This window comes from Mus musculus, chromosome X (genome assembly GCF_000001635.26).
Source record: "Mus musculus strain C57BL/6J chromosome X, GRCm38.p6 C57BL/6J".
NCBI classification, from domain to species: domain Eukaryota; kingdom Metazoa; phylum Chordata; class Mammalia; order Rodentia; family Muridae; genus Mus; species Mus musculus.
This window is the reverse complement of record NC_000086.7, coordinates 79354213-79378898: the sequence shown is the minus strand read 5'-3', so window position 1 is coordinate 79378898 and position 24686 is coordinate 79354213. Positions and strand designations below refer to the sequence as shown.

The following is a 24686-nucleotide window of genomic DNA, read 5'->3' as shown; positions in this document are numbered from 1 at the left end:
CTTTCCCTTTAAGTCTCCCTCCCATCCTTCAATATGAAACTTATGTGAGAATATGAAACTTATTTAGGCAGTGTTTTACATGCAGAAATCTATTTTATTTTAAGTGATTTCTTTAAGAACAGTTGGGACAACTTATTTTGAAATTGTACTTTTAATCAGGGAACGGTGGGTTATATAATCTGGTGTTGATTAAGGAAAACACACCTATACAAAATGAATAAGAAAATCTTTTGCACTTTGAAGATAGGTCTGTGTTTTTGTTTCTTAAAAATAAATCTTGTGTGCTGCATAGATAGCTCCAAATTTAAAAGCACTGACTGCTTTAACAGCGGTCAATTCCCATTATCCATATGGTGACTCACAACCATGAAGAGATCTGATACCATCTTCGGGTGTGTCTGAAGAGAGGGACAATGTACTCAAATACATAAGATAAATCTTTAAAAATCAGATAACATCATTTTAAAACAAAATAAAAATGTTATTCAACGTTGGCTGGCTTCCAATATACAGTGCCCTCTAATGGGCAGTTTGGAAAATGAAATTTTGTTATCCATGATGTTTCAAACAATAATTTTTAAAAAAATAATGTTGCAGATATATAGATCGTAAAAACATATGACACATAAGAATGTGATCCACAAGTATAGTAAAAGCTATTAAGATAATTCGTTAATTTTTTAAAGTAATTTTTTAGTGTGTGCGTGTGCATGAATATATCTGAACATGTGTGTGTGTGTGTGTGTGTGTGTGTGTGTGTGTGTGTGTGCATGTACACCTTTTTGGGTTTCCATATAGGTAAAGAAAAGACATTGGATTACCCTGGTGCTGGAATTATAAGCAATTGAGAGCTGAGAAACTGAACTCTGGTCTTCTTGAGTACCAACAAGTGATAATACATCTGAGCCATCTCTCCAGCCTTAAGAAATTCTTACTCTAATTAAATCCAAAGGAATCACCCAATAGGGATTAGTATAGGAATGTAACACTTTAGGTAAAATTTGAAATTTGTCAATGTAATTGCTGTACTCAGAAATGAGCATATTTTCAATTATTTCTTGAAGTGACATGATTTGTTAGTTTCTTGCGGAGATACTGAGTTATTTACATGTTCAACAGATTTTCCTGAAGTGGCACGTCAAGAAGTATTCTCAGTAATTAGGAAAAGAAGGATAAGTCAGATATATTTTTAACGCTAAAGGAACCAAATATTAAGTAGAGAAGAACACAAAAAAATCTGTATCACTGAAGCATTTTGACAGAATAAAATGCATTCATTCATGTATCTTACAGTTTAAAAATGTACTGAGTGATCTGTTTAAATAAAGTTTTTATATAGTTTATTGGAAAACTTCTGGCATACACTAGAGTGTTTTTGCTTACTACATACATGTTGGAGTCTGAAATAACTAATAATTGAAATGATGGGCAGTATCTTTCTGGCCAGAGTCAAGAAGATGGGGAAATGTTTCCCATGTGCATAAAGATTAAAAGAAGAGGAAATTACAGGTGTAATAGTTATATCCAGGAAAGAAAGTTGTTTTTACCCATGGTCTGTAAGAGCAGAAATGATACATATCTATTAAGGCTTTAAAGGATTCTAAGTGTTTAACATTCTGCTTTATAATTATTCCTCATAGAGTATTGGAGACAGGAAGCTTCATTTATTTATCAGTTATCATATATCGCAAAATATTTGGATTCATAGTAGCCACATAAATAAAGACTTAGAGATATTTTTTTAGACCTTAATTCCTTTGGGGGGGGTTTAAATTAGATATTTTCTTCATTTACATTTCAAATGTTATCCCCAAAGCTCCCTGTACCCTTCCGCCACCCTGCTCCCCAACCAACCCACTCCTGCTTCCTGGCCCTAGCATTCCCCTGTACTGGGGCATATGATCTTATTCTTGGTTTAAGAATAGATAAGTTCTAGGAAGACATGACTTAAAAATATTTCTGTTACACTGAATACTTAGGAAATTTCGAGTTGGATTTGTTTTTTAGTGCATTAGGGCACTTATACTAAATATACAGTAGATTAGGTGGCTTAGGCACCTAAACATTTATATCTTACATTTTGGAAACTGCAGAGTCCATTATTAAGGCACTAGGAAACTTGATGTCTAGAAACCATTTACTTCAAAGTTTACAGATGATTGTGTGGCTGCTCTGTCCTCATATAATTTTCATATGACCATGAACACACACACACACACACACACACACACACACACACACACCACCACCACCACCACCACCATTTTTAAAAAGAAACATAAATGATATGGAGAATATAATGTACCCAAAATTTGATTCTCCTATATACCATCTCATGATGCATTTAAAAACTAGATATGAACTAAATGGTTGGCTCCTAGGCTTAAATAATCCTTGAGTATCTGCTTTATAGTATTATCATAACAAATCTGATAACATCTTGGTAACTCTTGTTCCAAACACTTACAATAGGATGTAAGCTTTAGAGCTACATTTTCAAGCTCAGAAGACATTTTGATCATTCCAGATTGAGAAGACATCTACACCAGTACCAAAAAGTGTAGTACGTCATTCCTCTGTATTTCAAAAATGACTTCCATACCCTCACTCATTCACTAATGAATTAACATCAAATATTGTTTGATCCAGAAATTATCTTCTTTTGATGCTGTCTACCCTAAGACTAGAACGGTTTCAACATATTCTTATGAAACAGCTCTAGCAAGCATCTGTGAATATATATACAAATTGAAACAGGAGATAGGGTGTCAGTAGTTACAAAAGGACAAACAAGATACCATTTTTTTGGTCTTCGCACTATAAAAGAGTGGTATTTGTCACTGAATTTCTCAGTTCATGAACATTAAGTATAATAGAGTCTTACTCACCATACAATTTCAACTAATTTATTTCCAGATTTCACTAATAATCATGATAATACTTAGTTTCACAAGAATGAGACAGGTTCCAAAATTCACAATGTTTTCTGTCATTATCATGAGCAATATACAGGTCTTAACTTATCTAAATTTAAGAATATCCCATGGGAAAAAGACAACTTTCAAGTTTCTCCGTAGGCATTTTTATTATCTGCTTCTTACAAAATGCCCAAAAGAAAAGGAATATAAAGTCCAGATCCATATACTTTTCATTGTACTATGATAAAAGTAAACTAAAGACTAGAGATTGCAAATATTGAACAAAATGAACTTGTAGATTATCTATGTGTTTTACTCACTCAATCTGCTCAGCTTTCCATTATCAAATAGATGACAGTGGAACCATATATGAAGAATTAATATGCAATCTTTATTATTCTTTCCACTCTGTGTGCTTTCTACATGTGAATGTATCAAGCTATTGTACCTGTAACAGTATAAAATTAGTGTCTAACAAACATGCCAAATATTAGATGTTTCTTAATTTTTAACAAAAGGCATAACAGCATTTAAGTTTCCTACCAAAATATGTATTAGTAGAATTAAAACACAGAATAGTTATAAATGTGGGAAATAACATCAAGAAGAATATGTTGCTAAGAACATGTTACTCCTAATTTCAAATTGAATTAACAGAAATGGAGGGATTTCAGATTTTATTTAAATGCAGTATGTTTCAGGGTCAAATTTAGTTTATATGTAAATAGTAAATATTGGTTAAATGATTATTCATCAAAGTAATCATGAATAGTAACAGAGCTAAAATGGGTGAAAATTAAGGTTCTAGCATACCTGAAAACATGAGAAGAGAGACAGTTGTTTCAGATTGTGATATGCTCTGTCATTTCCAGACCTCCAAGTAAAAATTCTAAGCTGCCAGATATTATATCTTTAAAGAAACAGATAAAATATGAAAATGATTATAGAGATTTTCTCCCCTTGGAAGGCAAGTTCTTTCTACAATCACTTTGGAAGAGAATTTCTGTTTAGCTCTAAGACACACCCTGTTTTTGACTCACTTTTTAAAAGTTAATAGAATATTTCACTAAAATTTATAAATAATATTAAATGTTTCAGCAAACACCTTTTAATTCTGGCACTGAGGATTCAGAGTAAGGGATATCTCTGAGTTCCAAGTCATCTTGATTTTTATAATGAGCTGTAGGCTAGCAAGTGATATACAATGAGACAACTGTTTCCAAAAAGTAGTGGAAATATGAAAAACTTCTAATTTGTTCTTGCCTTATTTTTGAGTTTGTTTATAATTATAGGTAGTGATAATAATTGAATATCTGTAATCTTTAATAAAAGAGATATTCATTCCCTCTTCTGACAGTCATATGAGGAGTAGCGACTATGCTGCTGATCAGAGTTCTTCCCATGCTGAAAATGGCTTAAGAACATGTGAGTATCTCATTGAAACACTTGGGTTTTTGTTTGTTTGCTTGCTTTTGTTTGTTTGTAGTTTTTTCTTGTATCTGATTTTTATGCAAAAAAAAAAAAACTGAACTGAGATATTCATCACGGTTGCTTATGATAATAGAATGGTGACTTCTAAAAATTTCTGGCCAAATGCAGATTGACTTGTATCTGGCTTTTTTGTTATGTATTCTTTTGAGGATTCTACCCCGACCTTTTCTTTTACTACTGAGTCTATTTCCACTAGCATGTAGGATACATATTTAAATATATGATCTTTATGTTGCTTTTGAAATTTATTAAACTTATTTTTATTGGATATTTTATTTATATTTCAAATGGTATCCCCATTCCTGGTCCCCCCCACAAAAAAAAACCCTCTCCCCCTGCTTCTGTGAGGGTTTTCTCCCACCCACGCACTCCAGCCTCCCCTTTCTATCATTCCCTACATGGGGTCATTGAGCCCTCACAGGACCAAGGACCTCTTCTCCCATTGATACCCAACAAGGCCATCCTCTCCTACATATGAGGCATCCTGACTACTTCCATGTATACTCTTTGGTTGGTGGTTTACTCCCTGGGAGCTCTGCAGGGGGTTCGGGCTGGTATACACTGTTACTCCACCCATGAGGCTGTAAACTCCTTCAGCTCCTTCAGACCTTCCTCTAACTCCTCCATTGGGGATCCCGTGCTCAGTCCAATGGTTAGCTGTGAGCATGTGTCACTGTATTTATCAGTCTCTGGCATTTAAACCTACTTAAATACCATGCATTTTTGAAGTTAGAATTATAAAAATACTGTTTTCACTTAGTATTATGAAGTAAATATAGGTCTCAAAAAGATGGGCAAAGTTACACAAAGGAGGCCACAAAGAACTCAAATTTGACTTTCAGAAGATGATTCTTATATAGCTAAAAAGCTTAATGTTTGAACATTGTATTTGACCATTCTCTATTAATATTTTGAATATGCTGTGAAAAATATTGTAAAAGATGGGTAAAATGATCAGTAGGAAAATGAATGTAGAAATGTTCTGGTAACCATAGCTTCAGAACTAACCATCATAATTACAGCAGTAGTCAGGTGTAACATTTACCATCAAATAGAAGCTGAAACACGGAATATTTCCAAGCCATTTTATTCATGTGTCTTGTTTAATGATTCCCTACCCCTAGTATCTTACATGAGGTGGTTGGTGTATAATCTTATAAGTTGGATCTGTAGGTCTGACACTTCTCAAAACTAATAACTGAGTTTTAAAGGATAGAGGAAAAATGATTAAGCATATATTAGATTATGTAGTATCATAAAACATCCATTTCACTTCTGCTGAAGTCTGTCACAGAGTGTTTGTCCAGGTGAAGTGACTAAGTTTTGCCTATCATATCATTGTGTTCTAGTAGCTTTCCAGGAATCTGTCAATACCTTTTAAAACTACTGAAAAAGAAATATGAATAAAGTTTTGTGGTTATAGTAGTCACTGTCAGCTCAAATTGTCCATTATGTTTTATTATGTGAATTGTTTAATAAGTCATCAGTTAGAAATTCAAGAAGGGCTGTTATACATACATACATACATACATACACACACACACACACACACACACACACACACACACATATATATATATATATATATATATATATATACATGAATTAAATTTAAATAGTACTAAGATCTCCTTTCATCAGATCATTTACTAAGGAATAGTTGATAGATGAACACAATTATATATTTTGTTATGTCAAACTTGAGATCATCAATGGAGGAGTGTTCTTCTTTCTCTACATCCTTGCCAGCATCTGCTGTCACCTGAGTTTTTGATCTTAGCCATTCTGACTGGTGTGAGATAGAATCTCAGGGTTGTTTTGATTTGCATTCCCCTGATGATTAAGGATATTGAACATTTTTTTAGGTGCTTCTCAGCCAATCGGTAGTCATCAGTTGAAAATTCTTTGTTTAGCTCTGTACCCCATTTTTAATAGGGTTATTTGGTTTTTTGGAGTCCAACTTCTTGAGTTCTTATATATATTGAATATTAGCCCCCTTTCAGATTTAGGATTGGTAAAGATCTTTTCCAAATCTGTTGTTGTTCTTTTTGTCTCATTAACAGTGTCATTTGCCTTATAGAATCTTTGCAATTTTAGGAGATCTCATTTGTCGATTCTTGATCTTACAGCACAAGCCATTGCTGTTCTGTTTAGGAATTTTCCCCTGTGCCCATATCTTCAAGGCTTTTCCCCACGTTCTCCTCTAAAGTTCAGTGTCTCTGGTTTTATATGGAGTTCCTTAATCCACTTAGACTTGAGCTTTGTACAAGGAAATAAGAATAGATCAATTCTCAGTCTTCTACATACCAACGACCAGTTGAGCCAGCACCATTCATTGAAGATGCTGTCATCTGTCCACTAGATGATTTTAGCTCCTTTGTCAAAGATCAAATGACCATAGGTGTGTGGGTTCATTTCCAGGTCTTCGATTCTATTCCAAAGGTCTACCTGTCATTGTACTAGTACCATGCAGGTTTTATCACAATTGCTCTGTAGTACAGCTTGAGCTCAGGGATGGTGATTTCACCAGAGGTTCTTTTACTGTTGAGAATAGTTTTTGCTATCCTAGGTTCCTTTGCTATTCCAGATGAATTTGCAAATTGCTCTTTCTAACTCAGTGAAGAATTCAGTTGGAATTTTGATGGGGATTGCATTGAATCTGTAGATTGCTTTTGGCAAGATAGCAATTTTTACTATATTAATCTTGCCAATCTATGAGCATTGGAGATCTTTCCATCTTCTGAGATCTTCTTTGATTTCTTTTGTCAAAAACGTGAAATTTATCATACAGATCTTTCACTTCCTTAGTTAGAGTCACAGCAAGGTATTTTACGTTGTTTGTGACTCTTTTGAAGGGTGTTGTTTCCCTAATTTCTTTCTCAGCCTGTTTATCCTTTGTGCAGAGAAAGGCCACTGATTTGTTTGAGTTAATTTTATATCCAGCTACTGCACTGTAGCTGTTTATCGAGTTTTGGAGTTCTATAGTGGAATTTTTAGGGTCACTTATATATACTATCATATCATCTGCAAATAGTGATATTTTGACTTCTTCCTTTCTAATTTGTATTCCTTTGATCTCCCTTTGTTGTCTAATTGCTCTGTCTAGAACTTCAACTACTATATTGAATAGGTAGAGAGAGACTGGGCAGCCTTGCCTAGTCCCTGATTTTAGTGGGATTGCCTCATGTTTCTCTCTATTTACTTTGATGTTGGCTACTGGCTTGCTGTTTATTGCTTTTATTATGTTTAGATATGGGCCTTGAATTCCTGAACTTTCCAAGACTTTTATCATGAAGGGATATTGGATTTTGTCAAATGCTTTCTCAGCATCTAATGAGATGATCATATGGTTTTCATCTTTGAGTTTGTTTATATAGTGAATTATGTTGATGGATTTCTACATATTGAACCATCCTTGCTACCCTGAGGTGAAGCCTACTTGATCATGTTGGATGATCGTTTTGATGTGTTCTTGGATTCTGTTTGAGGGAATTGTATTCCGTATTTTTGCATTGATATTCATAAGGTAAATACACTCATCCGTTGCTGGTGGGATTGCAAGCTGGTACAACCACTCTGGAAATCAGTTTGGCAGTTCCTCAGAAAATTGGACATAGATCTACTGGAAGATCCAGAAATACCTCTCCTGGGCATATACCCAGACTATGTCCCCACTTGTAATAAGGACACATGCTTCGCTATATTCCTAGCAGCCTTACTTATAATAGTAAGAAGCTGGAAAGAACCCAGATGTCCCTCAACAGAGGAATGGATACATAAAGTTTGGTACATTTACACAATGAAAAACAATGAATTCATGAAATTCTTTGACAAATAGATGGATCTGGAGACTATCATCCTAAGTGAGGTAACCCAATCACAAAAACACATATGATATGCACTCCCTAATAAATGGATATTAATCCAGAAGCTCAGAATACCCAAGATACAATTTGCAAAACACATTAAACTCAAAAAGAAGGAAGACCATAATGAGGGTACTTCTATCCATTTTAGAAGGGGGGAACAAAACACCCATGGAAGGAGTTAAAGAGACCAAGTTCAGAGCAAAGACTAAAGGTATGGCCATCCAGAGACTGTACCACCTGGGAAGCCATCCCATAAACAACCACCAAACCCAGACCCTATTGCAGATGCCAACAAGAGCTTGCTGACAGGAGCCTGATATAGCTGTCTCCTGGGAGGCTCTGCAGTGCCTGACTAATATAGAAGTGGATGCTCACAGTCATCCATTAGATGGAGCTCCCAAGAGGGTTCCCAATGAAGGAGCTATAGAAAGTAAGTACCCAAGAGCTGAAGGGGTTTGCAGCCCCCTAGGAGGAACAACATGAGCTAACCAATACCCCCAGAGCTCCCTGAGAGTAAAGCACCAATCAATGAAAACACATGGAGGGACTTGTAGCTCTAGTTACATATGTAGTAGAAGATGGCTAAGTTAATCATAGATGGAAGGAGAGGCCCTTGGTCCTGTGAAGGTTCTGTGTCCCAGTATAGGGGAATGCTTGGGCTAGGAAGCAGGAGTTGGTGGGTTGGGAACGGAGGGATGGAGGAGAGAATAGGGGATTTTTGGAGGGGAAACTAGGATTGGAATAACATTTGAAATGTAAATAAAGAAAATATCTAATAAAAAAAACTTGAGATCATATTACCAGTAGTTTCTTATTAACAGTATGTATTATGTTACAATGTTTTCAACATTTTATACATCCTAAAATGTTATTTATAAAACAATACTTTGTTTGAATAGTTTATTTATTAACTCTCTCTGTGTCATTTCATAGCAATTAAGTCTAACTTCATCAGAGAATTCTTCTGTTCATCAACAACACTTTCCCTGAGACCAAAAACATCTTCAAGTATAGATGTCTACTATCTTCCCTTTGACATGCATGTTCGCTATTGTGCCATCATCCTGAGCAACAAAGATGTAAGTACAGAATTGTATGCTGTGCTTCTTCCTTTATGGGTTGCTTCTGTTATGAAGTAAACATTAAAGGCAACATTTAAACAACTGGGACTCCAGAAAAATTCATGCTTCTAGTCCTCAAATACCAAGGGAAGAATCTCTTTCTGAATGATAGTAAGAGTCCCACTACTTGTAGATAAATCTTATAGGAGCTGCTTATGGAAGTTCCATGGAATTACAACTGCAATAACTGGCTTTGTCTCATTCTCTGTGGGGCATAGACCTGGCCTGTCATACTGAATCCTCTACTTACGGTCTATTTAAATATTAAGTGAAGGAACTGACCAAGACTGGCATCTCCTCGTAGATTTATCTGAGGAAGGATCTGCTTCCAACTTCATAAGTTGTTTATGGAATTAATTTCTTTGTCCCTGTGGCATTCATGTATCTTGGTTCTTAAAGCCAAGAAAGGAGAGAACAATTCAGGGGAGGAAGGAAAGAGAAGACAAGAGAGAGGAGACTAATTCAGGAAGAAACTGACTGTAAGATAATGATCTTGGGAATGGGGGACTTTTAGAATCCTCAGAATATATAGACACACATTCATATATATGTGCGTTCACTAAATTTAACTAATCAATGAAATTAGGAGATGGTTCTTTTGTTGTTCAGCATCATTTTAGCTATCCTGTTTTTGTTTGTTTATTTGTTTTTCTATATGGTGTTGAGAATTGTTCTTTCAATATCTGTAAAGAATTTTTTGTACGGATTGCATTTAATCTGTACATTGGAACGATGACCATTTTCACAGTTAATCCTACAGATCCATGAGCATGGGAGATCTTATCATCTTCTGATGTTCTCTTCAATTTCTTTCTTCAGAAACTTGTCACATAGGTTTTTCACTTGCTTGTTTAGAGTTAGACCAAGGTATTTTACATTATTTGTGGGTATTGTAAAGAGTGCTGTGTCCCTAACTTCTTTCTCAACTGGTTTATCACTTTGGAAGAAGAAGGCTATTGATCTGTTTGAATTAATTTTGTATTCAGGCATTTTGCTGAAGTTGTTTCACCTGTAGGAGTTCTCTGTTAGAATTTTCTGGTTGGTCCAAAGAACCAGCTCTTAGTTTCTTTGATTATTTTTTATTGTTCTCTTTTTTTCTAATTGAGTTTGTTTATTTCTTGCCATATGCTCCTCTTGGGTATATTTGCTTGTTTTTTCCTACAGCATTCAGAAGTACTTTAAATTCATTAGCATGAGAACTCTCCAATTTCTTTATGAGGGCATTTAGTGTCATAGCCTTTTCTCTTATCACTGCTTTTGTAGTGTGCCAATACATTTGGGAATGTTCTGCTCTCATATTTATTGAATTCTAGAAAGTTTTTAACTTATTATTTTTTCCCTGATCCACTGATTATTAAGTAGATTTCAATTTCTGTGAATATGTAGGCTTTTCTTTTTGCTTCTGTTGTTTAGTTCAGCTTTAATCCATAGTGATCAAATAAAATGCATGGAGTTATTTCAGTCTTCTTATATCTGATGAGGCTTGCTTTGTGCCCAGTTTTATGGTCAATTTTGGAAGAAGGTTCTATGAATTGCTGAGAAGTTATATTCTTTTGTTTTTGGGTGAAAGGTTCTGTAGATATCTGTTAAATCTGATTAGTTCATAGAATCTTCTAGTTTCATTATTTCTCTGTTTAGTTTCTGAGTCTCTGGCTTGTCCATTGGTGAGAGTGAGGTGTTGAAGTCAGACTCTACTCTGCAAGTTCTGTCCCAGTTGGACTGCAGAACCAACTGGTATGGGATTGGTGGAGCAGGGTTCCAAGCTGATTAGTCTTGGGGCCGCTGAAGGTTTCCACAAGGAGGCTGGACAATCTTCAGGTCTTGCAAGGCTCCTCTAGACTGAAGAGTTAGCCCAGAGCTAGACAGTGATGCTCAAGACTGAGTGCAACTCACATCTGCAGACTGTCCCAGGCAGGCCAACTCTGATGGCATGTGGACCTGACTTGGATGGAACTGGTCTGGCAGAGTTTCAAGCTGGTTAGTTTAGGGGCCACTGAAGGTTTCCATGTGGAAGCATGACATTTTTATGTTCCTAAAAGTCTCCTCCATATTCTTTGTTTGAATCAGGATATAATATTTCCGCACTGTCATTTTCTGGTATGTCTTTAGAAGACAATCTTTTTTTTTTCTTCAACTTGCTTTTATGTTATGATGTGGGCTTCAAAAGACACTAGCTGTCCAGAGAAGGAAAATGGAATCTAAAGACCTGGTTTTCCTAAGGTTTTATAGCTGCTAAGGAAACAACGAATACATTCATGCTCAGTGAATTAATACATTAATTAATACATTAATTTCTCAGTGTATCATGTTGGTGCCCTTATGTGTTTCCCACTATTATTTTAGCTTTATCTGTTTAGCAGTTTGTACTTCTTAGCTAATGATGTGTCCCAAAATATTTTAAATATTTACTTTAAAAATGTACTTTAAAAATAGACTCATAGATTCATATGCTTTTGAATAATTACATAATAATAATAATGTTAAGATGAAAACAAGGAGGAAGATTAAGAGAAAGAAGGATTAGAAGAAATAATGTAGTTGTTGCTGTGTTGTTACAGGATAGGTACAAAGATTCTTTTTTTAAAATTAATTAATTTATCTTTTTTACACTCCACATTCCCTCCCCCCATCCCCACCCCTGTCCACCCTCCTACAGCTCCACATCCCATACCTCCTCCTCACTCCCATCTCCACATGGATGTCCCCATTCCCCCATCCCACCTGACCTAAACTCCTTGGGGTCCCCAAAATTCTTTCATGTTCACATGGTCATAAGAATATTTATAAAGAATTTCTAGGATCTTCTTATGCAATCTTTATATCTTTATAGAAGGCTAGTGTAATGCTATATTTATGTTTGTTTTTGGCTATATGATTAGTACTCTTTATTCAGAAAAGTATGCAAGAAAGTTCCTAGAACGCATATAGATTTTCACTGTAACCTGAATATGGTTTATATTTTTGCAAGCACTTAAATTTTGATATTATTATATGCTTATATTTTAGATTGGAGATTTGATATACATTATAGAAGGAAGAGGTTTGATACCCTTGCCTTCCAATTTCCTTCCATTGGAGCCTCCAAGTCCAATTGACTACAGCACTTCTCTAGAAGGTACACTGCACATGTTTTATTCATTTGTTATATTAACAAATGGGATTATTACTTGTATGGTCATGTGAACATCCTTATAGCACTTTTTTCCAACATGCAGTCATATTTTAGAAAGCCTTCTTCTAATTTTATTATGGTTTTACCCATAAAAGAGCACTATTTTAGCAATTAAAAATATGATTAGTGGCTTCTTTAAAAATCTGTTTTCAGTCTTCAGATAATATTGGAATTTACTATACCAAACATTGTTCAATAAACCTATGCACTTCTGTTAGATAATCACTACATTTTCAAAACTTCATGTATTTTTCATAATCTAGACTTTTGTTTTTATGTCTGATTGTTGATTCCTAGCATTAGCATTAAAAGAGTTTGGTTATTAATAAACAAAGTTTTACTTTTTGCCTATACTTAAAGAGCAACATTTTTATGTTTATTTCCATTTCCTCTACCTTATCCTTATATATATGGTAACTCTTTCCAGTAAGTGTGGAAATAAAAACTAAGACTTTCAGCCATAAATTTTGATTGGAAAGAAAAGGAACTGAGAGATATGAATGGGCACTGATTTTGAAAAATCACAGAGCTTGCCAGCAAATACAAGATTGAATATTTTATTTTATTAGGTTGGCGGGGAAATTATATTTGTTAGTTCATGATAATAATACTTTAAAAAGAAATCTCTTCCTCATGGAAAAGAGGATTTTCTTATATAAGATAGAGATCTAGGGTTTGATTGGTTGGTTGTTTTTATGGTTTTTTTGTTTCTGCTTTTGTTTTTTGTTTTTTGGGTTTTTGTGTGTATGTGTGTGTGTGTTTTGTTTGTTTGTTTGTTTTTCGGTATTTCGAGACAGGGTTTCTCTGTGCAGCCTTGACTGTCCTGGAACTCATTCTGTAGACCAGGCTGGCCTAAAACACAGAAATCCACCTGCCACTACCTCCCAAGTGCTGAGATTAAAGGTGTGAGCTACCAGTGCCTGGCAGTTTTTTTTCTTTTTCTTTTTTCATTGTTGTTGTTGTTGTTTTTTGTTTGTTTGTTTTATCTTAAGATCAGACTTTTCCATGTAGATATACTGGCATGATCCTATAACTGGTGGGTTTTGTTCTCTTGTAAAAGTGATAGGTACATTCCATATATCATTAACAGTAGAAGAAAGTAACCTCACTGGATAACAGGATTAGTGCATTTTTCATGTGAGAATCTGTCCTAACTTGTCCTTATTAGGATTGCTATCACTGCTTTGTCAAGATCACAGTACACTAAGTTTTTGAGCATCTTGATATTTTTAACAATGCACTGTTAGAGTAAAGCTTCTCTTAGAGAACACCAATACAGAATATTTTATTTTTGATGTTTTATTTATTTATTTGTTTTTGGTCAAGTGGGACTTTTTTTAAATTTGGATTTTTTTACTAGATATTTTCTTTATATACATTTCAAATGCTATCCCGAAAGTTCCCTATACCCTCTCCCCGCCCTGCTCCCCTACCCAGCCACTCCCAGTTCTTGGCCTTGGCATTCCCCTGTACTGGGGCATATAAAGTTAGCAATACCAAGGGGCCTCTCTTCCCAGCGATGGCCGACTAGACCATCTTCTGCTACATATGCAGCTAGAGACACGAGCACTGGGGGTACTGGTTAGTTCATATTGTTGTTCCACCTATAGGGTTGCAGACCCCTTCAGCTCCTTGGGTGCTTTCTCTAGCTTCTCCATTGGGGGCCCTGTGTTCCATCTTTTTTAATCCATTATTTCGAATTAATAGAAATGTATTATCCACTGATTTTTTCCTCTGTTTAATGAACATCATAACTAACTGCATTTTTATGTTTCTAATGTCACAATTCATGCTTGATAGCCGTACCAAGGAAATAAATGTTCATTACATTCATGAATATTTTTACTTTCTCCAGAAGATAAGGAGGATCCAATTCTTTATTTGAATTGTAAACCCCATCAAATCCTTGATATGGACCTTAAAATACCACTGACTAATGAAGCAAAGGAAAAGGCTTTGGCTTTTGCAGCACAGCAACAGATGTCAACTCTTGAATATGAACGAAGGGCTATCTCTGGTACTCTGGAGAGCAGTACCATTCGTGCGGCTGTTGCCCTCTTAGGACTTACCAAGATTGAGGTAGGAAAAGAGAAATGATTCCATTCATTTTCTTTTGGAAAAATAATAACCATGCCCAGCTGTGTAATTATAGGATGGTTACTTAGACTTTCACAAGCTGCTATTTTTATATTTTAAATATAATGATAATGGTAATTTATGAAAATTGAGATAACTTTGTAAATTACCTGTTAAATAATGAATGTTCTGTTTGTGCATGCTTGTGATTGCTGTTATGATTACTATTATCAGTAGTAATGCATTAGCATAGACTCTTATTATGGCTTGAAGTAATGTATAATCTGTTCTCAGTAAGCAAACAAAATGTGTTTTTTTTCAGAGCATTCTTTTTCTTTTATTAGACAATTTCTTTATTTACATCTCAAATGTTATCCCCTTTCTTGGGTTCCCCTCCAAAAACCCCCCTATCCCCTCACCCTCACCCTGCTCACCAACCCTCACATTCCTGCTTCCTGGACCTGGTATTCCCTTATACTGGGGCATAGATCCTTCACAGGAACAAGGGCTTCTCCTCTCATTGATGACCGACTAGGCCATCCTCTGCTATATATACAGCTGGAGCCATGAGTCCCACCATGTGTTTCTTTGATTGGTGGTTTAGTCCCAGGGAGCTCTGAACTAACTGGTTAGTTCGTATTGTTCCTCCTATGGGACTGCAAACCCCTTCAGCTCAGTACTTTCTCTAGCTACTTCATTGGGGACCCTGTGCTCAGTACAATGGATGGCTGTGAGCATCCACTTCTGTACTTATCAGGCACTGGCAGAGTCTCTCAAGAGACAGATATATCAGGCTCCTTTCAGCAAGCACAATAGTGTTTGGGTTTGCTGGTTGTATATGGGATGGATCCCCATGTAGGGCAGTCTCTGGATGGTCATTCCTTTAGTTTCTGCTCCACACTTTGTGTCTCTGTAACTCCTTCCAGGGGTATTTCATTCCACATTCTAAGAAGGATCCAAGAATTAATACTTTGGTCTTCTTTCTTCTTGAGTTGTATGTGGTTTGTGAATTGTATCTTGGGTATTCCGATCTTCTGGGCTAATATCCACTTCTTAGTGAGTGATACCATGTGTATTCTTTTATGATTGGGTTGCCTCACTCAGGATGATATTCTCCAGATCCATCCATTTGCCTAAAAAAATTCATAAATTTATTGTTTTTAATAGCTGCATAATACTCCATGGTATAAATGTACTACATTTTCTGTATCCATTCCTTTGTTGAGGGACATTTGGGTTCTTTTCAGCTTCTGGCTATGCATCCACTCTGGAAATCAGTTTGGTGGTTCCTCAGAAAATTGGACATAGTAGTATCTGAGGACCCAGAAATACCACTCCTGGGCATATACCCAGAAAATGCTCCAACATGTAATAAGGACACATGCTCCACTAAGTTCTTAGCAGCCTTATTTATGATAGCCAAAATGTATTTTTTAAAGATAAATACACTGTGAACATTCTAGCTTCTGACAGATAAAAGCCAATTTCCTGATGATGCTCTAAGCATGGCCTTCTGACTCAGTACTATCTTTTCCCATAATCTCAGCTCCTCCATTAGTCTATTTACTCACAGAACCCCTAAGAACAGTCCTTTTTTATTTTATTTTTTATTTTCCAGTGTCCTAGACATATGTATGACCCTATGGCCTTTGAATTTCCTCCACTGCCTTTTTCTTGATTTCATAGAAGCCTTTCCTTATTTATTTCAGGAGTTATCAGTTAAATACTAGTGAATCTCTCCTTTTCAATTTCTGTACATGTAATTGTTTGCTTTCTTCAGCCTTGTTGAAGATACGCATACTCACAACACACACACACACACACACACTCATGTGTGCGCACATATGTGTGTGTGTGTGTGTGTGTGAGAGAGAGAGAGAGAGAGAGAGAGAGAGAGAGAGAGAGAGAGAGTAAATAGTTGACATTGACATTCTATAAATGTATTAAATTTCAGGCCCTAGAATAAATAAAGGCTATTATAAAGTTCTGAGAAATAAATACGATTTTACAGATGACTTTATTTTACAGTTCTAATAGGCTTTAAAGTAGCAAACTCTAATCATTTGACAATCTCCTCATTAAATTAATCCAAATATTTTCAAATAGTTTATGATTCTCTTAACTAAAACTCATACTTTTACTGCATAGTGAATTTGAGGAGCTTTACATGCAACTATCATACTAAATCTTAAATGAGGCATCATTTCAAACTATCAGCCTATCACAAGGATAGCCATTTTCCTCATTTTCTTTACTCTTTTCAGTACTGATTGTCAAAATAATGTATTATAATTGATTAAGGTAATTTGTCTATGACAGATTTTCTTCCTTTATGTGCCAATTGATTTTGTACCTATGTTTGCATTTGCAGTCATGTTTCTTATGAGAATGACAATTGTTTACTTATTTTTTTCTTTCAAATTTTAAGTTCTTAAACATCTAAAAATTTTTACTTTTTTTTCTATCTTGATATCTAACACATGATATGTATTCTGAAGTAAATATTATCTCTTGTATCCTGCTTCACTTATACTGTGAAAGCTAGATTGATCTCCACTGTCCAATTTTCATAAGGGCAGTATTGTGTCCAGAGGAGGAGTTCAATAAGAATGTGTTATAACCCACATTTTATAATTAATGGTCATTTGAATTTAAAAAATAAAAAATCTTGATGTGAAGTGATTTGATCTGGACATCCAATTCTGAAACCTAGTTCTGTTTATATACTAAAAAAAAAAAAAAAAAAAAGAAAGAAAGAAGTGAAGGAAGGAAGGATGGATGAAAGGAAGGAAGGGAGAAAGAAGAAGAAAAAATTCACCATTAATTAAGATAGTGGCTTGGTAGGTTCTGCAAATGAGGTTAGTATCTGATGTAAAGAGGTAAAAGAAGCAAAACCTGTATTTCAGAGTTGCTCATTAATGGAATGTTTTCCTTGCAACAGGAGTTATTAGTCACTGTAAGCATTAGAATGGGTGACAAGAGCCACTCTTAAAGATGACATCAGTGATAACTTGTATGCATTGGTTTGCCTTTTAACCAGTTCTATGATAAAACCTCTAAAGAAATAAGTTTGTTTATGCTTGTGTGTTTTCCCCAAAATGTTTAACTTAGCATATAATGTTACCTTATATTTTTGAGGTAAAAGTTCTGAAAATTACAATATAATTTCAATGTTTACTTACAGTGCCTTTTGCTCTTTAATATGTCAAAATTGAAGAAGCCTAAATCCATTTTATATACAACAGAACTGAGCCTTCCTGCACATTTCAATATACCCAGGAAAATTTACATCCCTCAGATTCCAGAACCTCCAGATTTCCATATGCAATCTCTTCAAATTAAACCTCAAATTGTATCAGGTAATCAAGCATATTTTGATTGGAATATCTAGCAGTATAACATATTTAAAAGCAGGAATATATTAGAAGAGAAGAGTTTTTATTCATGAGTAATATATCTCCTATGTAACAATATTATTTATCATTTATTTATATAATATATTTACTATTTGTTTCCTGAAGCACGCTTATTTTATAATTGTGGTCACAAATATATAGATTAGGTTAAAATGAGTATTGATACATATATATCATATATATCTTTTTAATATTTTATTAATAAGATATTAAACATGTGACTAAATGTTTTTTGCTGAAATATATTTTCATTTTTTATTTTAGTTCCTGTCAAGTTGATAGGCAATACTAGAACTCTCATTCTGTATCTAGTGTTATCTTCAAATGTATCATAACTTTAGTTTTATAAATGATGTTTTAGGGAAATATTATTTTAGTGAAGGTTCACTTGTGGGTCTCCTTTGGTTTTTGTATTAACTGCAAAATATTTCTAAGCCTGAAAATCTAATTATAAATTAAAAAAAAATTTCTGTTCAATTTACTTTCTTAGGAGAACGGCCATTCCAGAAACCACTTCCAAGCATCCAAGCAGGTAACAAGAATTTAAGAATTAGAACTCAAATAAGGCTATAAATAATAACAGATCATATGGAAAATTAGAGGGGAAATTTTCTGAGTATGCATTCGGGTAAAAATTAATGAATAAAAGAATGAATGAATGAATGAATGAATCAGTCAATCAATCGGTCAATTCTAAGACAGTCAGGAAAAAGTATTCTGCTATAACAAGGATTACATAAACACTTAATCCTACATAACAATTAAAATCACAAAATTAATGCACTACAGATGTGTATTGGACAGGTGATTTGGGCAGACAGGCTCCAGAAAAGTGTAAAAATCTTTTATTGTATATGTAAATGCTATAGGATTCTTCATTTTGTGGTTGTAGGCTAATATTTGCTAAATATTACCATGCATTATAAGAGTCTTACCTAATAGCCATAAGGATATTAGGTCAAATGCATACACTAAAGAAAATGGATATTAAAGTGGCTAACATTTCAAGATGATTTTCATTCTTAACCTTTAACATTGTACCTTAACTAATTAAACAAGGTCAAGCAGTCTGCAGCCTGTTCTGCTACAGGCACAGCTTCTTCAGAAAACGGTTTTCCAAAACCCTACTTATGTTAATTTTTTGTCCTAGTAAGATGTCATTCAGCAAGCTGGCATTCGAATAGTCACTATATAGTTGCTATACACCCATGATATTAAGGTTATTTTATTTATTATAACAGTATGCTTGATATTAAATAATCAACGTTATTGTAACCAATCCCTTTAGAAAAATAATTTTTCTTAAATGTATAATATTAATTTATGTTTATCAATAGAATTGTCATTATACATGGAATATATAGTTATTTTTCATTCTTTTTATTAAATGAGGAAATTCAGTAATGAGAAGATCTAATAACAATGAATCTGTCATTTTATTTATTCTAATATTTGGAAGGCAGATGGTAAGAATATAACAGATGAACTGTGAAGGGCAAATATGCAATTGGCATGTGTGACATGGACTTTTGGTAACAAATTTCCATGACATGTTCCAAAACCATGACCGTTTGAAGTATGGTTAATAAATGGGTCAGCTGTTCTCTGTCAATATATTTTTCATAGATATATTTTTCAATAAAATATTTTGACAGATACATGGATATAAATTAGTATAGGAGTATAGTGTTACATTCAGTACCTCATTTTCAAATAAAGAGCTTGTGTTTAGGGTTCGTATAGAGATAAGAATTTAACTAGAATATAGTAAGTTACTTTATATATTATTTCATCACTCTCATGTTTGATGCACTGTTATACCATGGAAAATTAAATAAATTAGTTTTTCAAGTTATGCTCTATAATGAATTTGTAATTTTAGAAATCCTGAAATTTTCTCATTTTATTTGTCCATATGAAGTCTATACATGTAAATAGGAATATCAAATTTTAAGTAGATCAGCCCAAGTCATAAAATTTATAATGAGATTTATTTTAGATGTTACACAAACTATCTTGACTATAATAGTACTTAATTTTCTTCTAACTTTGTATACTAGAAGAATCAGTATAGCATATGATTCTCCAGATACATTGAAATTCTAAAGTAAGTCATGTTTGGTCCATACTGCGACTTTGGTCAGCTCAAAATTCAAAATGGAATCTCAAATTCCTGTTTCTAAAATCTAAAATTTGTAAAAAAGATTACCACACTTTTAAATATAATACATTCTGCCACATGTTGACAACTAGAACTCACTACCACATGAAAAATGAAGCTTAATTTAAAATGTTTTGGATTCAAAGGTTTATATGAGAAAGTAATAGCACAGGATATTTGGGTCATAACCAATTTTACTCCCTTCTTCAAACTTAAAATGAACAATAATGGTTCTCATGTAAACATGTGGATACTTGAGCTCTCAAATTTAATCTTTTACCTGTATTGCTTATAGTAGACACTCCTTATTTACTCTACAATTCTTAAAGTCAACCAGCATGAAAATAGAACTAAGAAAATATATTAGAAAGGATTAAGTTTCTTTCAGTTGTATGTAATGCCTTATGTACTGGCTAGTTTTGTGTCAAATTTACACAGCTGGAGTTATCACAGAGAAAGGAGCTTCAGTTGAGGAAATGCCTCCATGAGATCCAATTGTAAGGCATTTTTTCAATTAGTGATCAAGGGGGAAAGGCCCCTTGGTGGGTGGGACCATCTCTGGGCTGGTAGTCTTGGTTCTATAATAGAGCAGGCTAAGCGAGCCAGGAGAAGCAAGCCAGTAAAGAAACATCCCTCCATGCATGACCTCTACATTAGCTTCTGCCTCCTGGCCTGCTTGAGTTCCAGTCCTGACTTCGTTCAGTGATGAACAGCAATGTGGAAATGTAAGCTGAATAAACCCTTTCCTTCCCAACTACTTCTTGGTCATGATGTTTGTGCAGGAATAGAAACCCTGACTAAGACAAATTGGTACCAGAGTAGTGGGGTATTCCTGTGACAACCTAACCATGTTTTGGGGAGGACCGTGGAAGGACTTTGGAACTTTGGGCTTGAAGATCCATTTGTTTTTAAGAGCACTGTCAGATGCTGTGTAGGTGCTGGGAAGATAATGTTGAGAACAGTGCAGAAGATGGAGGTCTGGCTTGTGAAATTTCAGAGGGAAAATTAAAGACATTTTTCAGGGCCATTGCTATTTTGATTGGGAAGATTCTGTGGTTCTGGTTAGCTGTGGCTGAAGAATCAGCTGTGATTAACAAGATACCAGAATTACTAAAGCAAAAACTTTGCATTATTGAAACTATTGATGCTGGTTAGCTGGAGCTAAGAAATTAGCGGTGATTAAGAAGAGACCAGCATCATTGAGGTGACATCTTATGGGAAGTGTTTTTTTTTTTTTTTTGAGAGCACAGAGGTTGTTTTCCAGAGATAATCAAGGTTGTACCTCGTGCTATAGTGGGACTTAGTAATGTGTAAGAATTCACCCAGGTGGTACTGGTTTTGAAGGCATGAAGGAATCATGAAGAGCAGCTGAGGCTCAGCACTGTGAGAGGCCTTGGAAGGCCATTGGTGAAGGTGCAGCTTCAGTTGCAATTGACAGCCCAGGACTGAAGGGGTCATGCAGTGTTTTGGAGATGCCAGTGCCATGAGATGACCACAAAAATCAGCAGCAGTGGAGTATAGGCAGATGGAGCCTAGAAGACAAGCCATGTGCTACAAAAGACAGGGCTGGAGAAGTGACCCAAGCCCTTCAGGAGCCCAGAAGATTGTGAGTTGGATCCCAGACATTGGACAGTTGGAGTTTAATTTTTCCTTTTGATTGTGACTGTGCCCTGATATTTTTCTCTCTTGAAGGAAGAAAATATTTTAGTGATTCCCACAGTTAAGAGATTTCAATTGTAAAAAGATTTTGAATTTTACATTTTAAAGGGATTGACTTTTAATATGTAAAGACTGTGAGGCTTTTAAAGTTGTTTAGATCTTGGGGATGAATAAGAAATTAAGGTTTGTGTTTGTGTGTCAAGTTGACAAGGGGTCAATTGTACTGGCTAGTTTTGTGTCAACTTGACACAGCTGGAGTTATCACAGAGAAAGGAGCTTCAGCTGAGGAAATGCCTCCATGAGATCCAACTGTAAGGCATTTTCTCAATTAGTGGTCAAGGGGGAAAGACCCCTTGTGAGTGTTGCCATCTCTGGGCTGATAGTTTTGGTTCTACAAGAGAGCAGGCTGAGAAAGCCAGGAGAAGCAAACCAGTAAGGAACATCCCTCCATGGCCTCTGCATCAGCTCCTGCTTTCTGGCCTGCTTGAGTTCCAGTCCTGGCTTCCTTGGTGATGAACATCAGTATGAAAGTGTAAGCTGAATAAACCCTTTCCTCCCCAACTTGCTTCTTGGTCATGATGTTTGTACAGGAATAGAAATCATATAAAACACCTTATGAACATAGAGCATCAAAGAAGTTGGGTTCCATGTAGGTCTATATCATTTAACATCTCTCTCTCTCTCTCTCTCTCTCTCTCTCTCTCTCTCTCTCTCTCTCTCTCGTGTGTGTGTGTGTTGACTTAAAGACAAAAAATCATATGCAATAAGAAAGAAATCTGTATTTATTGAATTTAAGACTGTGTCTCTCAAAGGAGACACAGATTATGTCCTGAAAGCAAATAGTTTGAGAGTTGAACTCTAAAAGCATATATGGGTATGTGAGAGAAAATGAAGAGAAGTAGAAATATTACTTGTAGATGTGGGTGATATGTTTAAAATAAAATGACATTGTATTGCAGCACAATCCTGTAAATATATTTGTCTTGGAAAAATAGCTTCTAAAGGAATACACACACACATTTCTCTCTCTCTCTCTCTCTCTCTCTCTCTCTCTCTCTCACATACACACACACACACACACACACACACACAAACACACACAGACACACTAGAATCAGCCTGTTATTTTGGCTGTCCAAGGCAAAGAAACTGTTTTCTTCAAATAATCTTTAAAAATAGAACCAATATTTTCATGAATTCTACTGATGCAGTAAATTTTATTTTTAATTTGGAAGAGAAAGAGACTAACCCTTTATCGCTATAATGCTTATCGCTAGTCATTAGTTGTATAAATCAGATGTTCAAGTTGAAAAATGAGCTATTTGTGTTCAAAAACATGGAATATAATAGTGGATCGTCTATATAACCCCTTCACTTATTCACTTACTTCAGGTGAAATGTAAGCATTTCATTGGTTTAACCAATTAAATATGTTATAATAATTATATATTGAACACTAAAAATGCTTTAAAATACCCATTTCTCATCCTCTGACTTGTCATCCAAGATGACAAGCAATATTGGGATATCTTTTAAAACATGGAGATCCTATTGTCCTTTTAGTATGGAAGATCTCTTAGACAAAATTATGATATACATCACTTGTCATTCAAAAAAAGTTGTGTCATAAAACAATGATATAATATGTAATGATAAAGATACCTAGTCTATTCTAAGTAGATGTATCTTCACAGAATATTATTAAGTGTTGATTAGCAAAATTAAGTTTAGGTCTTAATGATATTTAAAATGACTTTGGCTTTTAAATTATTTCCCAGCTTTAGAAGGAACCGTTTCAATTCCTCTACGATTTGCTCCCCTTGGATCTGGAAGATACCCTTGTAAACTTTTGTTGTTATCAAGACATGATGTACGTGTGTATTTACTTGAAGGTATAGTAAATGAAGAAGTACCAGAGGCTGAATTGTTATTTAAAACACCAGCATTTCAACCGCTTACACAAAATATCCCAATAGTAAGTGAAAATTCATTTGTTGTTGTTATTGTCACAATTTACTGAAGCTTCTGGCCAATATATAGTGTGTGTGTGTGTGTGTATAATATCTCTCCTGGAGAGTTACAAATTTATAATTGGATTTTAGACTAGAAATTATTTTTCTCATTATATCAGGGATTCTTCCTGATTATAAATTCACCTATAACACAGACATCATTCTATTGGTTCTATTTGCTTAAAAATGTAACTGTGAGATCCTTAACCCCTCACTAAATACCTAATAAATATTATTTATCCTGGAGTCATCATGCTGAGATACAGATGCTCAAATCACCACTCCAAATCCTATTGATTTTAACATATGGTTAAGATGGGTTCATAGGTACTAAAAAATCCCACTTTCCCCTCTGAGACAAAGTGACAATACAGCATAGAATTGGGTAATATAATTTTAGGAGAATTTCTGTATTCAGAACAATAAATTAAGTTTTGCTCTTTTAACTAGTAAAAACAACCCTGGGAGGCTGATGCAAATAAATCTGTTCTGATGAGATATATAACATCTGTTATCTGAGAAATATACCAGTTTCAATACCTTTTATTTTTCTTGAACAGTAATGAATCATATCATTCAGGATCATATTACTGTTGTTAAATTGTGGACATTTGTCATAGATTATCATAAATTAATCTTCAGTAAACCAAACAAATTATGTTCTCTAGATATTAAATAATGCTTGGATAGACCTATCAGGCAGTGTTTCTGATATTACTTATAAAAAATCTGAGTAGTCTTGTTACTCTTCACATTTTTAAAAATTGTTCTTCACATTTTTAATTAGGTAT

The 24686-nt window shown here is 34.7% G+C and overlaps 1 protein-coding gene across 2 annotated transcripts in view; it reads left to right on the top strand.

Annotated features, from left to right (window-relative positions):
- Positions 1–24686, top strand: part of Cfap47 (cilia and flagella associated protein 47) — a 250794-nt gene that overhangs the window by 138453 nt on the left and 87655 nt on the right. For both annotated transcript variants that reach the window (NM_001368718.2, XM_030251473.1), the window contains 7 exons: positions 4276–4343; positions 9212–9357; positions 12406–12514; positions 14427–14650; positions 17832–18006; positions 18554–18595; positions 23662–23858. In NM_001368718.2, the coding sequence (NP_001355647.2) occupies positions 4276–4343; positions 9212–9357; positions 12406–12514; positions 14427–14650; positions 17832–18006; positions 18554–18595; positions 23662–23858 (961 nt within the window). The remainder of the gene's footprint in view (positions 1–4275; positions 4344–9211; positions 9358–12405; positions 12515–14426; positions 14651–17831; positions 18007–18553; positions 18596–23661; positions 23859–24686) is intronic.